General features: G+C 54.4%; 1 protein-coding gene across 2 annotated transcripts; it reads left to right on the plus strand.

Moving 5' to 3' along the window:
• The first annotated feature begins 207 nt into the window (after positions 1-207).
• Positions 208-11,966, plus strand: FAM110A (family with sequence similarity 110 member A). Of its 2 annotated transcripts, none has more exons than XM_037044264.1 (2): positions 208-383; positions 10,417-11,966. In XM_037044264.1, exon 2 carries the CDS (start codon positions 10,514-10,516, stop codon positions 11,396-11,398), a length of 885 nt encoding a protein of 294 aa, XP_036900159.1. In that variant the 5' UTR covers positions 208-383; positions 10,417-10,513; the 3' UTR covers positions 11,399-11,966. The 2 variants fall into 2 exon arrangements, with proteins under 2 accessions (XP_036900159.1, XP_036900160.1); XM_037044265.1 differs by lacking the exon at positions 208-383 and adding an exon at positions 6,764-6,830.
• The last annotated feature ends 1,819 nt before the right edge of the window (positions 11,967-13,785 follow it).

The raw sequence follows: 13,785 nt of genomic DNA on the forward strand, positions 1-13,785 counted from the left end.
TACTGAGCCTTGCCACTCACCCTCGGAACCAAAGTTAAACGGTCGCCTGGCAACTTGGGCGGCGCGGCGTTCGAACGGAAGCGAAGAACCAATCAGGATGTCCGGGGCAAACCATTTCCGTGACAGGGGTAGTGGTGGGCATGCTCACTTCCTTTTCCTCTGTGCACCGGGATCTGCCTTGCGGTGGGGACACTCTGGTCTTGAGGCTCAACTTGGGTGCGGAGGACAGCTCCGAAGAGGTCCCTGCGGGTCCTCAGGCACAGTTGCCCCCCCCCCCCCCCCCCAGCGGCTTTCGGCGTGGCCATTCCGGACCCGCGTCGGAGCTGTCAGCCTCACCGCGACCCGAACTTCAAGTCCCGGGACTCACCTAGGGTGGGCTCCAGGTGAGGGCGCAGGTGGTCTGGGGCGCGAGCTCGGGTCTGGGGGGGCTCCATTCAACAGGAGCCTATGGCGTGTGTCTTCCCCGCGTCATAACTGCCGGGAGGCGGTGATACCTCATTTCACAGATGAGAAAGCTGAATCTCAGAGAGGAAAGTGTTATAACCGGGCAGAGTCTGGCACTGAATCCAGTTAAGGTCTTTCTGCCCCTCGTCGTCTCTAGCCTGGCTACAACTAGATTTGCCTCCGGAGGGGCATCTGGTGGTCACTTTTCCATCCTCTGAGCAGCAGGGACATGGCCCATGGAGTTCTGGCAGATCCCTCCTGCCCCTTCCCCACACCATCTCCGCGTGCCTCTTCTGGGTATCTGCCTTATTCAGCACGATAGGAGTTGAACTTGACCCTTTTGTTCATGGGGTTCTGAATTACAGTGCTGTTCCTCTCAGTGGGCCGTTCTGGGGGGTATCGGGCGGGATTGACATTTCTGGGCTAGATGCCTGGTGGGCAACAGGTGCTCAGACCCTGGAGTCACTGTTGGACTCCTGGGAATCGGGCCAGATTGGGGGAAAGGATAGAGGCTGTCCCTCAACGGAAGCCACTAGTCACTAGAGCCTCCGGAGACTTTGGAGTTGGGAGTGGGGCCAGGACTCTTCCTGGTGAGCTAGCTTCTGACCTAGACTATGTTTTGCCTCTTGGCAAACCACCTCTTCCCCGCCCCCACCCTCAGTTTGCTTTTGTTGGTTCCCTTTTGCAGCTGGAGAAACGGAGGTTCTAACAAGATAAGCCCCTTGCCCAAAGTCACAGTCACACTCTGCACCCCTGGGGTTGGCTCCCAGTCTTTCTGCCTTCAGTCTTAGAATCCCAGACACTCAGAATCAGGCATCTGAGAGTCTTAAATTTCTCCGAAGGGAGTTATCTTCCCTCCTCCCAGCTCTCCTCCTGGCTCTGGGGAGAGGAGCTCTGGGAACTCAGAAGAAAACAAGTCTTTCATTCATACTTTCAACAAATATTTATTGACTTCATGTGCCCTGCCCCCGCCTTGTCTATTTTTTTCCAGTAGCATTTGCCCCATCTGATGTCCTATATATTTCACTTTTTAGTGAGCTCATTATCTTCCTCAACTGGAATGTGATACAAGGATGGGGTTAGGAGTGGGTATGTGAGGTACTTGCCTTGCCTCCAGTGCAAAATTGAGGGGTGTCAAAAACCTCTGTGCCCCAAGTAACTAAAGCTGACATTTCTGGACCATTTGTGGTGTGTTCTGCTGGCCAAAGATAACTCATAAGGTTTCTGCAGAGCACAGTCGCTCCCTGTCTGTCACAATTACAAGTGCACCCCTCAATCCAACTGTCCCACTTCTGGGCAAGGCAAGGTAGGTGCAGTTTTGCTGCACTGGGGTGTGTAATAGGAAGGGACTGGATACGGTTAAGTGGCATCAGTAGGGGCTGGTGGGCTCTTTATGCACTGAGGTGGCACAACATATGTTAGTCAACAATGTAAATTATTAAGCATATTAATAACAATAATATATCAGTAACATATATTATTAAGGACAACATACATGATTGAATAAAAAGAACAAGGTGAAAACAGTACACACAGCGTGTTGCCTTAAATTTAAAAGAAAAGAAAGACCGTGTGCCTGTTATTGCTTGTATCTGCCTCAGATTTCCCTGGAAGGACATAACTGTCTGGTTATACTTGGGTGGCTGGGGACAGGAGTGGGAGGGAGTTTATTTTTACCACATTCCCTTTTAGAACTCTTGAATTGAACCTTGTGCATATATGACCTGGTTGAAAAGGCACATGTTTATATGCTAGGTTATATATTTAATCAAAAGACCAGTAGCCTGTGTGTGATCCGTCACTGGCATGTAGTGTGACTTTGGGCAAGTTTCTTTACATCTCTGGTCCAAGATAAGAAGCCATGATGGATGAGCTCGGGCTTGGGCAGAGGGCAATTCAGGACAGAATGTGGGCTTGGCTGTGGGTCTACCATACCCCCACCTTCCCCAGCCTGTGTGCCAGGTCCTTCCCTAAGGCTTTGCATGTGGCATCTCTCATGTTGTCTCCACCGCAAAGCCCCTTTGTCCCCATTTTGCAACCTCAGGTGCATGTGGAACTGGTGGAGGTGAGCCTTTAGCGGGTCTCATAGAAGATCGCTGCCTTAGGGGACTGCTCCCCCATCCTTCCCACAGCCTGCTCACCTCTGCCTTCCTACGGTTTGTGCAAGGCTGACCTGGGCAAGGCCGATGCCAGACAGGTCAGGGCACGAGCATCTAGGGAGACTCCAGAAATAGCGTGAGGCCCGGTGTGGCCCTGCAGGACGCCTAGCTCTCTGGGTGTTTCTGACCCCGACAGCTGGGCTGAAATTGAGCTGGAGCTCTGCTGTCCAGCCCCTCCCTGCTGCTTGGAGCCTTCCTGATCCTCCTCTGGGGCAGGTGAGGGCCTCCCTGTCTCCACTCGAGTCTGGGTTGAGCTTCTAGGCAAGAGAAGGAGATAAGCAGGTGGAAGGAAGGGATGGAGGTGGGGTTACAGAATGTCTCGGGAATTGTAAACATCGGAAATTTTACTTCCTGCCCCTTCAGCCAAGAATGAAAATCACTAACACCTCCTGAGCTCTCACTGTGTGTTAAGTACTTTACAAATATGAACTCATTTAATGTGCTCAGTACTACCGTGTAACAGAGCTCCCACTGTCATTATTCCAACTCACAAAGCGAAACAGCACAGGAGGGGTTTGGCGACCTGCACAGGTCACCTGGAGCCGGAATTCAAATCGGCGAAGTCTGGCTCCAGACTCTGCACTCTCTTTTCCTTCTTGTAAAATATTTGAAGATAAAACTGACCGTGTTAGCCATTTTTAACTGCCCAGTTCAGTGGCATTAAGCACCTTCACATCGTTGCGCAATCATCACCACCGCCCGTCTCCAGATCTGTTTCATCTTCCCGAATGGAAACTGTATACTCGCTAAACACTAACTCTTCGCTCTCCTCCCTTCTCGCCCCTGGCAACCACCATCCTACAGTCTGTCTTTATGAATTTGGCTACTCTAGGTGCTCATATCATTGGAATCACATGATATTTGTATCTTTGTGCCTGCTTATTGCACCTAGCGTAATGTCTTCAAGGTATATTATAGCATGTGTCAGGATTTCCTTCCTTTTTAAGGCTGAATAATGTTCCATGTTGTGTATATATCACACTTTGTTTAATCCAGTAATAGTCTCTTCGTTGCTTCCACCTGGTGGCTATTGTGCCTATGCTACCTGAACACGGGCATGCGCGTATCTGCTCCATTCTCTGCTTTCAGTTCTCAGGGGTGTGTACCGGGAAGTAGAATTGTTGGATCCTATGGTAATTCCACTTAAAAGTTTTGCCTAGCTGCCACACTCCTTCCATGGTGGCTGCACCACTTAGGTTCCCAACAGTGCACAAGGGTTCTAATTTCTCCTCGTCCTCACCAGTTATTTATTTTGGGTGGGGGCGGGGTTATTTGTTTTTTGTTGTTATTATTTTTGTTTTTGGATAATAGCCATCTTAACGAATGTGACATGGTTTCTCACTGTGGTTTTGATTTACATTTTCCTAATGATTAGTGATGTTGAGCATCTTTTCATGGGCTTATTGTCTGTTGGTATACCTTTGTTGGAGAAACGTCTGTTCACATGACTGCGGCCTTCGATTTACAACCTCTGACAGAACTGGGTTAACATTCTGGGCTGATGGAAGGCCTCAAGCAGGAGCTGGGCACTGGAGCATCTGGTTGGTTTCATAGTTACCACAGCTCACACTTTGGTGGCATTTGTCCTGCGCAGGCCTCATGCTGGGAGGGAGGCACTGTTAACAGTCCTGTTTTACATTTGAGGAAACCAAGGCACGGGGAAGTTGAATAGCTGATCACTGGTGGAGCTGGGATTTGAACCCAGGCAGGCTGATCCCAGAGTCCATGTTACAGAGGTGGCTAGGGAGATGGAGTGGAAAAGGGCACCGCAGGCAGCAGACCCAGTGTGTGCAAAGGTTTGGACGTGGTGTCTGGAGAACAGAACAGGGCTCAGCTAGAAGTGGCCAGACCCCACCTCGAACGGGGGTTACCTGAGGCTGGAGGAGGACTGGGGCAGGTGGGGGAAGGCCTGGGGCAGGGGTAGGGGTTGGGAGGCGGCCTGGTGCTGCGGGGCCTTGGCCTTTGAGGTAGACTGGTTCCAGTCTTGCCACTTGGTCAGTGGTGTGTCCTCCTGTGTTTGGTCCATGGAGAAAGACAGCACAGAAGAATGTGATGGAGCTCCCAGCCCAGTGGGGGAAGTAGGACACAGATACGGAACAGTTAAACGAACGTCTAAACTAACCAGGCACAATGAATGCTTGGGAGGGAGTAGACCAGATGAGAGAGTTTGTGGGAGCCTCAGAGTAGACAGGGAGTTCTCTCTGAGGAGGGGATGTTTGAATGGGACCCTGAGGAGATGAGGGAAGAGGTTCCAGGCAGAGAACAGGTGGAACAAAGGCCCCGAGGCAGGAGAGACAGCTGTGAGCTCTGGAGCAGAAAAGGTTGGCTGTTAGGCAGGAAAGGAGGGCGGGGCTTGGATCTGGGAGGGCTAAGGGCCAAGTGGAGAGTTTGGATTTTCTTCTAAGGTGATGGGGAGCCAAGGGGGGAGGTGGTTTAAGCACAGCAGTGATGAGATCTGATTTCTGTTGGGAAAACATTTCTATTATTGCCCCTATTTTATAGCTAAGGAAACTGAGACCCAGAACCATAGCCGAAGACAGCTTCTCCTTCTGGGTTCCCATGATAAGTGGCCAAAGCCGAATGCTGGAGACCTGCTATCCCTCTTCCCCCCCAAGACCCACACCCGGGTTCAAATCCTGGCTCTGCTATTTATCAGCTTTGTGATTTCAGGCAAGTGCCCCCCCACCCCACTGAGCCTCAGTTTTCTCAGCTGTAAAATAGGCACACTAGCAGTACCTATTCCACAGGTAGGCATGAAGCTTAAATTAGTTAACATACACAAGGAGCTGAGAAGAGTGCCAGGTACCGAAAAAGCCCTTAAAAGCTTTGTACCTACTTTATTATGAAAGTCGTTATTCTTGATTTGCTTTTACTACTGCCTGTGCCTACCCGAACCCTCCCCCACCCCACCGTTGCCTCAGTGGAGGGCCAGGCAGGGACTCTGCAGGCCACTGTGGGGGGCAGTGGTCTTGTTGCCTCTCTCAGCTCTCTAAAGCCAGGCCCCAGGGTCTGGGGTGGGGTGGGGGCTCAGGGTTGACTCACTCCCAGGGGTAGAGAGAGCTGTTCCCTGGGTCACTTCCTGTCCCCTCGAGCCCTGCATCCCGGTTCTGTCAGAGTCCTTTCCAGGCACAGACATGGAACTGTCCCCTCTTCAGCCTCCCAGGGTCTATGGCTGGGGGCCCTATTCCCTTTGGGCCCTAGGATCCTGGTGGAAAGTGGCCTAATCCAATGTGCCACCTAAAGTGACATACCAGGTCTTAGGCTGGCAGAGGAGACAGTCACCTCCCCCCTTCCTTCCAGCAGGGCTACTGTCTGTCTTCTTGGAAAGTGAGACTAAATAGTTCCTCCTTGGAAAGGGGTGGGGGTGGGGCGGTTATCCAGAGATTTAAATTAGTGCAATGTCTGCCACTCAAATATTGTAGTTATTATTATTGCTATTATTGCTGTTGTTTAATGTTTACACCTCGCTCAAAGCTTCTGTGGGCATCCTCAGGGCCTAAGAACTCACACTGAGCTGGCCTGGAAGGTGGGACTCTCCAATCCTCACTTGTTCCAGTGGAGGGTCAGAGGGGTCCAGCAACCTGCTCAGGGACACACAGCCAGAAACAGGTGGCCTCGGGGTTTGGTCTGGAGGAAAAGTGCCCAGGTCGGACTCCTCAGGGTGACTGGGCAACTGATTCAGCCTGTCCCAGCCACTGTATTTTATTAGTTAAGGGGGATCATGCCAGGGTCACCTCGTAGGAGACCTGGGGAAGATTAAAATGGGTTAATTGCTACCAGGAAAAGCACTTTCTCATGCCTGACACAGTGAGCATAACCTGGCTGGCGTCATGGCTTTGGGGAGGAGGACCCGGTTTTTCTACCTCCACGGTGGGAACGCTGGCGGGAGTGGGCCACAGGGACTTCATAGGCCAGGCCTGAATTTGAGGCGAGGCCTGAGTGTGAGGCCAGGGCTGCTGTGGAGTGGGCGTGCCCGGCTCGCGGAAGAGCTTCCTGCGGTGAGCCCTGGGCGGCTGGGACCAGGTCCTGGCGCCCAGCCCACTGCCAGCGCGTCTGGGCTCGGGTTCTGGCCGCTGCCCGGCTTCCGTTCACTCTTTTCGGATAACACCTGGGTCGGCGGGTTCACCTGCCTACTGCCGGTCACCGGAAGTTGCGCAAACGCGTGTTACCTGAACCCCAGGTGGGCCGGACCGGAGGAGCTCAGTGTAGCGGCGCGGGCGCAGCCAGGTACGTGCGGATCGCGGCTGGAGAAGCAGGGTCGGGGCAGGGGGCCGTCCAGCAGTCCTTACTTCTCGGGAAGTCGGCACCGGCACCGGGCAGGAGATCACCTTCCGTCCTGGATGGAGACCACAGAAATCGTACCGTCAGCCCCCTCATTTAAGAGCCAGGCCAACCCGGGCTCAGAGAGGGGCAACCAGCGCGGTCGGAGTCAGGGCGCAGCAGGGCTCCCGGTTATTCCCCATCGCTGGGAGTTCCCAAGATTGCCCTGAAGTAGGGAAGGGTAGAAGCCAGAACGGGATCAGAGCTGCCCCTGCTCCCTCTCTCCTGAGGCTGCCTTCAGGGAAGCCGGTGGGGAGGGGCAAGTTGGGGATGTATGCCCTGGAGATGCCAGCAAGAAGAGGCCCGGCTGGCGCGATTGGGTCCATTTGTGCGTAGCATTTGGAGTCCGTGAAATCCGTGATGAGAGGAGAGTCAGAGGACGAGTCCCACCTGGGGACTGGGACCCCTGGCTTCAACTAGCAGGAGCCACCGCACTTCCGTTTGCCCACCTGTGAAACGGGGCTTGTTTAGATTAGCTGAGGGATTAGGCTCTAACCTGTGCCTTCCTCCTCCGTGGCCCTTCCAGAGCGGGCTTAGAGACCCCTGCGAGGAGGGCGGGGGATGGTCTGCGGTGTTGGGTCAAAGTTCTGAGAAAAACAAGGAGTCCTGTTCTTGGAGAGCCGCCTTTTTTTGCCAGATGCTGAAGAATGTCCTCTACCTGTTTTCTCCCTTCATCCTCACGGTGACCCAGAGGCCCAGGGAGGTCTATTTTTAACCTTATTTCACAGATAAGGAAATGGAATCTGTAAGAGGTGCGGCTGCTTGCCCAAAGCACACAACCAGGTGGGTGGCCAGTGGGTGGCCAAACCCCAGGCAGGTGGGCCGGTGGCTCCAAAGCTGGCATGGCTCTTTGCATCTGTTCCTGGGAGATTCCCGGGCCAGCAGGTCTGGCCAGAGCCGGTAGGGGCCTGAGCGGAGATGTGTGGAACGTCTGACCTTGCCTATCTGACCTCCTTATTCCCGGTTTCCCCGATAGTGGGATAGTGCTGGGGAATCCACCGTAGCAGACGGGTTGGACTGGTTTGGGAAGTGGCCACCGGGAGGTGGGGCAGAGTCTAGCTCCTTCAATGCGGCTCAGCAAGGCTGCCTTTCCTATCAGACCCTTCCCTCTTGAGGTCTCCTGGAGTCTGCCTTGAGTGGGGCAGCCTTCCTTTTCCACTTACTCCATCCCTTCGCCTTGGGAGCAACTCTGGCTCTGGGCCAACCGTGCCCAGGGTTCTTTTCTCAACTTTCCATGGCAGCGAAGGCCTCAAACTGGGGCTAGGGGCAGATGGAAGGGCAGGTGGCAGCAGGCGCACTTGCAAACCTGCTTTGTTTCTTCTGCACATGCAGTGTTTTTAAAATAATAGTGATAATAATAATTATTGTTATTATTAATGAATATGCTAACATTTAAGAATCTAGAGTTTCCCAGCACTTCTGAATTTCCAGCTTCCTAGAATACCCTACGCTTGCCACCTTGGACTCATTGCCTACAGCAAACTGGGTGCACCCCTCTTAGTTTATACCTGGTCTGCCCAGTCACGTTTGGTCCCCATAGGCATTTCATGTCGATAAGACTGTTTAGAATACCTACTAGGTCAAGATCAATATCTTGAAACTGAGATGCAGTGAACAAAGCAGATACCCCCATGCCCTCATGGAGCTGATATTTTAGACGGGATCGGGCGCGTATGGAGCTGATATTTTAGAGGCATGGGAACAACTTAGAGTAAAACTACTATAACCATAAAAGGAAAATGGATTCTGCTTCAAATGACTTGGGTCTCATTTATCTGCTCTGGGACTATGTTGGTCACTTCTCTGACTCATACTTTCTTCATCTATAAAATGAGGTGACAAGGACCCATCTCACTGGCTTGTTGGAGGATGAAAGGAGAGAAAGGCGTCAAGCATTTGGCGCACAGTAGGAACCCCCCCCTCCCCAGCTCAGTCTAGACTGGCCCTCCTGAAGTTCTGGCTGTCTAGGTGGGGCTGGCCAATACAGCTTTCTGCTAAGGACGGAAGTGCGCCACTCTGGGCTGTCCATTGTCATGACCACTAGACACAATGGCTCTTGAGCCCTTGAGATGTGGCTAGTGTGATTCGGGAACTGCATTGTAAGTTTTTGTTTAATTTAAATTTGCCCTGGCTGGTGTTGCTCGGAGGATTGAGCACTGGCCTGGGAACTGAGGGTCACCAGTCCAACCCCTGGTCTTGGGCACATGCCTGTGTTGCAGGCCGGGTCCCCAGTTATGGGCATGCAGGAGGCAGCCAACTGATGTCTCTTTCACACATCGATGTTTCTCTCCCTCTCTTCCTCTCTCCCTTTCCCTCTCTGTAAAAACAAATAAATAAAAATTAAAAAGATAAATTTAAAGCTAAGGTTGTGGCTAGTTGCTATTGAATAGACAACACAGCCCTAGATGGCTTGAACTCCAAGTCCTCTTGCCTATCACACAAAATCCTCCCCCCACCCCCCACCCCCGATTAGTAGATGAGAAAGTTCAGGACTTGGTCTGCAGGTTTTCTTCTGGCCCATCTTCAGGGAGGCTGCGGGGTCACTTTGTGGCCCCAGCCCTTCTTTGGAAAAAGGGCAGGGATGGCACACCAAGTCCTAATGCCCAGGTGATTATGTGGACACTTGTGCGTGCAGGTGTGCCCTGCCTATGGGTGCCCATGCTATGGCTGCTGGCAGATCGAGGGCTGTGTGATCTTTGGCCTTTCCAGCCCCTCTTGGAGCAACATAGCTTAGGGCTGATGTTTCCTTGTGATGGGTGTTCATGGAGCACCCTAGGCCTGGAACTGGAGTCCCATACTGAAAGCCGATGATATCTGTACTCCACCTGGGGGTGGTGGTGGCATTTTCTCCACTCCTCCCCCACAAGCCGTCCTGCTGTGCCTGGGGCCTGGCAGGTCTAGGCGGGTGAATGGCACAGGGCGGCTTCCTGGCTAGGTGGGTGAGGGTTGGAGGAGTTACCAGGCTCCCTGCGGGCAGTCCAGATTGAGTTGGAGCCCTTTCTCTTGGTCATCTAATCCCAAAACTCTTGTGCCAGCGCCTCCTTGCTTGGAGACAAGGAGTAGCGCCACCAACTTGCTGAATTAGCTTAATCAAATTGGTTACCTCCCTGGGCTTCCGTTTCCACATCTGCAAAATGGAGTTGTTAAGAGGACCTGCTGAGATTGAGCTGGCTGGTTCCCAGCACACGGCTTAGAGCCCACTTTGCTTCTTTTAAAGTGTGCCTTGCTCTGTCTTTTCTGCTTAGGCTGCTGCTGTCTTTTTCTTTGGCACCTTTTCTCTCCAGCCTCAGCTGGGCCGCCTGGACCTCAGAGCGGGGCGGGGGTGTGGGTGGAGCCACAAACCCCAGCTGCTGATTTCTGCCTTCTGATTGGCTCCCTGTGAGCCAGGGGCGTGGCCCTCACTTTAAATGGGAAGCTTGTGTAGCCTCTTCCAGTCTTTGCGGAGCCTTTGTCTGAACGAGTCCTGCCTTCCTTTTTCTTTCCTCTCCTGCAGTCGTTGCCGGCGTCCAGCTGCCAACTTTCTGCCCGGACTGCTGTCTCCTCTTTTCTTCGGTCTCCTCATACAGAAGGCCTTGGAATATGTGACAGCCATGCCTGTGGACAAGCTGTCTGCCGGAGCCCGGGACACCACTGCTCTACCTTTCCGCCTGCGGACCAAGGTCCCCGGCTACCTGCTGCGGAGGCCAGCGGATGGTGGAGCCCGGAAACCTAGTGCTGTGGAGCGCCTGGAGGCCGACAAGGCCAAGTATGTCAAGAGCCTGCATGTGGCCAACACCCGCCAGGAACCTGTGCAGCCCCTGCTGTCGAAGCAGCCACTCTTCAGCCCAGGGACTCGCCGCACTGTGCTCACATCAAGCCGCCGAGCCTTGCCTGGCCCCGGCCGCCGGCCGCACCTGGACCTGGACATCCTTAGCAACCTCATCGACTTGTGTGATAGCCCCGTGTCCCCTGCTGAAGCTAGCCTTACTCCTGGACGGGCAGAGGGAGTCCACCAGGACCCCCCAGCTACGCCCCCACGCCCGCCACCCAGTACGACTGCAGTCCGCCGAGTAGATGTCCGTCCCCTGCCGACCTCGCCTGCCCAGCCCTGCCCATCACCAGGCACGGCTGCCTCCAGTCCAGCCCGGCCCCCAGGTTTGCAACGCTCCAAGTCAGACCTGAGTGAGTGCTTCTCACGGGCAGCAGCTGACCTGGAGCGATTTTTTAACTTCTGCGGCCTGGATCCAGAGGAAGCACGGGGGTTGGGAGTGGCCCACCTGGCGCGGGCCAACTCAGACATAGTGTCTCTGGCCGGGCCCAGTGCTGGGCCAGGCAGCTCCGAGGGGGGCTGCTCCCACCGCAGCTCTGCCACTGTTGAGGAGCGGGCCGTGGAGCGCGTCCCCTACGGCGTGTCGGTGGTCGAGCGCAATGCCCGGGTGATCAAGTGGCTGTATGGGTTGCGGCAAGCGCGGGAGACTCCAGCGGCAGAGGGATAGGCCTCCACTGGACTTGGCGTTCGGCATAGGACAGATCTTAGGCAAGTGGCCCATTGACCTCTCCTGCCCCCTTTCCCTGGTGTGGGGTAGACCAGAGACTGCTGCCTTTTGTGAACTTGGTCTAGAGGCAAAGGCTCAGAGGCTGGGCCAGCATCCATCTAGCAAGGACTGACCCTGGAGAGAGTTGCTTCTTGATCTGGGACCACCCCACCCCCGTTTCTCACATGTAGGGGTTTTGACCTGTCTGAACCTCTGCTTGGTTCCTCTCATGGGTTTGGGCACTTGGCCCTCCTCCCTGAGAGTGAGGGACTGAGCATCTCCACCAGCCTGTGTTCCCAGGGGCTCTGTTTCTTTCTTCCTTTGGCGACTTCCTCTTCCTTCCTCCGTGGGTCCCGGTTCCCTGGGAACTCACCCTGGGGTGGGGGCAGGGAAGAGGGGTCTAGCCACTATTCCTTCCAGGCCTTGGCCACCTGGCCGAGGTGGGTAGACTACAGGAGGAACTGGTAGGGGTCTGCACTGCTCTGGCTTTCCTTCCTTTGGTTAATAAACACAAACGCTTGTTTTTCAAGGGCTGGATCATCAGATTCTTCTGGGCTCACAAGGGGCAGGGTGGGAGAAGTCTTGGGGCAGGACCTTCCAAACCTAGTAATTGTTTTCCCCACGATCTGGTGGGCTGTGAGGTCAGTGGTTGGCCTAGCTTGAGGGATCCTCAGGGAGGCTGGTGCACTTCCTTGGTAAAAGAAGAAATGGTCTGGGCACTGAACGGGTTGGGTTAGAGCTGGGACTGGGACTGGGGCCTGTTCCCTGGACTGGGAAGAGGAACTGCAGGGGAAAGGCCGACATGGTCATGGACCCTCCCGGCTATGAGTGTTCGGGCTTTCCCCGCCCCCTGCCCAGTTTCAAGGGGACAGGAAACTCAGACAGGGCAAACCCTAAACTTGAGGTCACACAGGCCATAGAATTGGGGGTGGGAAGTAGGAGTTCTAGGAGGAAGAGGGATTTGGGGTGGACAGCACAAAATGAGTGGACTTGCCTCCAACTCTGGGTGACCCTGGTCACGCCAGTCTCCCTCCCTGGGCTTCAGTGGAAGAGTCTGACAGCACAGTCTTCTTTGGGTTGGGGATGGGGGAGAAATTGGCTGGCACTAGGCTCTCAGCTCCTTGCTCTCTCCCGCCCATGTTAGTTACCTGTTAGGAGACCTCATCTTGGCTGGTAGAGCAGCCAGTGCTTGGGTTGGGGACACAAAGGATGAAAGCCTGGGTGGCCTCTGCCCTCCCTTGGGTGGGAGGGGGGACGGGTTGCATGGTGCTTCCTTTCACACTGGCTGCCTTGGCTGCAGTGCTCAGAAACAGGAAGCTCTAATGGGGGCCCTGTGACAGGTTTGATGTAGGTTTTATTTTAAGCATAAAGAGGAGATTTCCGCTGGGCTGTTGACAAACATCCAGGTCAGCCCAGCTGTCTGTCTGTCTGTCTCTGAGAGTCTACAGCCAGACCCTGGGGGGATTGGGCTAAGCCTGGTAGTTCAGGGAAACACGGGGAAACTGGGCTGTCGAAGCGGAGTCTGTCGGAGCCCACCTCCCAGGATACAGAGGGAGAGACTGAGGCACAGGGAGGGCGGTGACCTGCCCACAGGCACCCAGCAGGTTTGATAACGTAGCAGCTGGGCCTCCCGGCCCCTACGTCAAAGGAGCGACAGTCTGGGCAGGCTCTGCAGAGGTGCTATCCTTTGAAATGTCAAAGCCCCGCCCCTCTGGGCAGCCTGGCCCGAATTCCGTGCTACGTGTTGCCCCTGGCTGTGACCTGCCAGCCCCCAGACACAGGAGAAGGTGGGCTGCATTTTACATGTGAAGAAACCGCAGCCAGGGGCCCCTTGTTCCTTGAGGAGGCTTAAGTGCTGGACTTGGATCCTTTTACACTTCTCCTGTTATCGAATCCTCAAGGTGACCTTTCAAGGGTCACCTTAGAAGGTCATCTCTTGTCTTAGAGCAGAAGGGGCAGTGGCTTGTGGGCTGCATGTGGACACCCCACAGTCAGTGGCACTCTGGCTCCCTGATCTTGACACATGCCTCGCCTCTTTGCCATCCTGGCTGCTTTTCTTCCTGGTCTCTTTATTGAGCACCCACTGGGCCCCTAGCAGTGGGTAAGACAGACGCAGGCCCTGCTGCAGTCTTGGGGTGGGGAGGGGACAGGCAGCTAAGCAGAAAGCACATAGTCATGTAGTATGGAGCAGGTATGGTTAGGAACTTCTGCCTGAAGACCAGTTCTGTTCCCATGAGCTGGGCCCCCGGGGTAGCTGAGAAGGACATTGGGAGGGTCTGTTGGGAAGAGAGCAGGGAGGGATTCTTAAAAGTGGGGAAGGTGCCAGACTGAGCCTTGGCTTCTCCAAC

Source organism: Sturnira hondurensis, unplaced genomic scaffold (assembly GCF_014824575.4).
Source record: "Sturnira hondurensis isolate 20B ecotype Veracruz unplaced genomic scaffold, ASM1482457v3 Scaffold0004136, whole genome shotgun sequence".
Lineage (NCBI taxonomy): Eukaryota > Metazoa > Chordata > Mammalia > Chiroptera > Phyllostomidae > Sturnira > Sturnira hondurensis.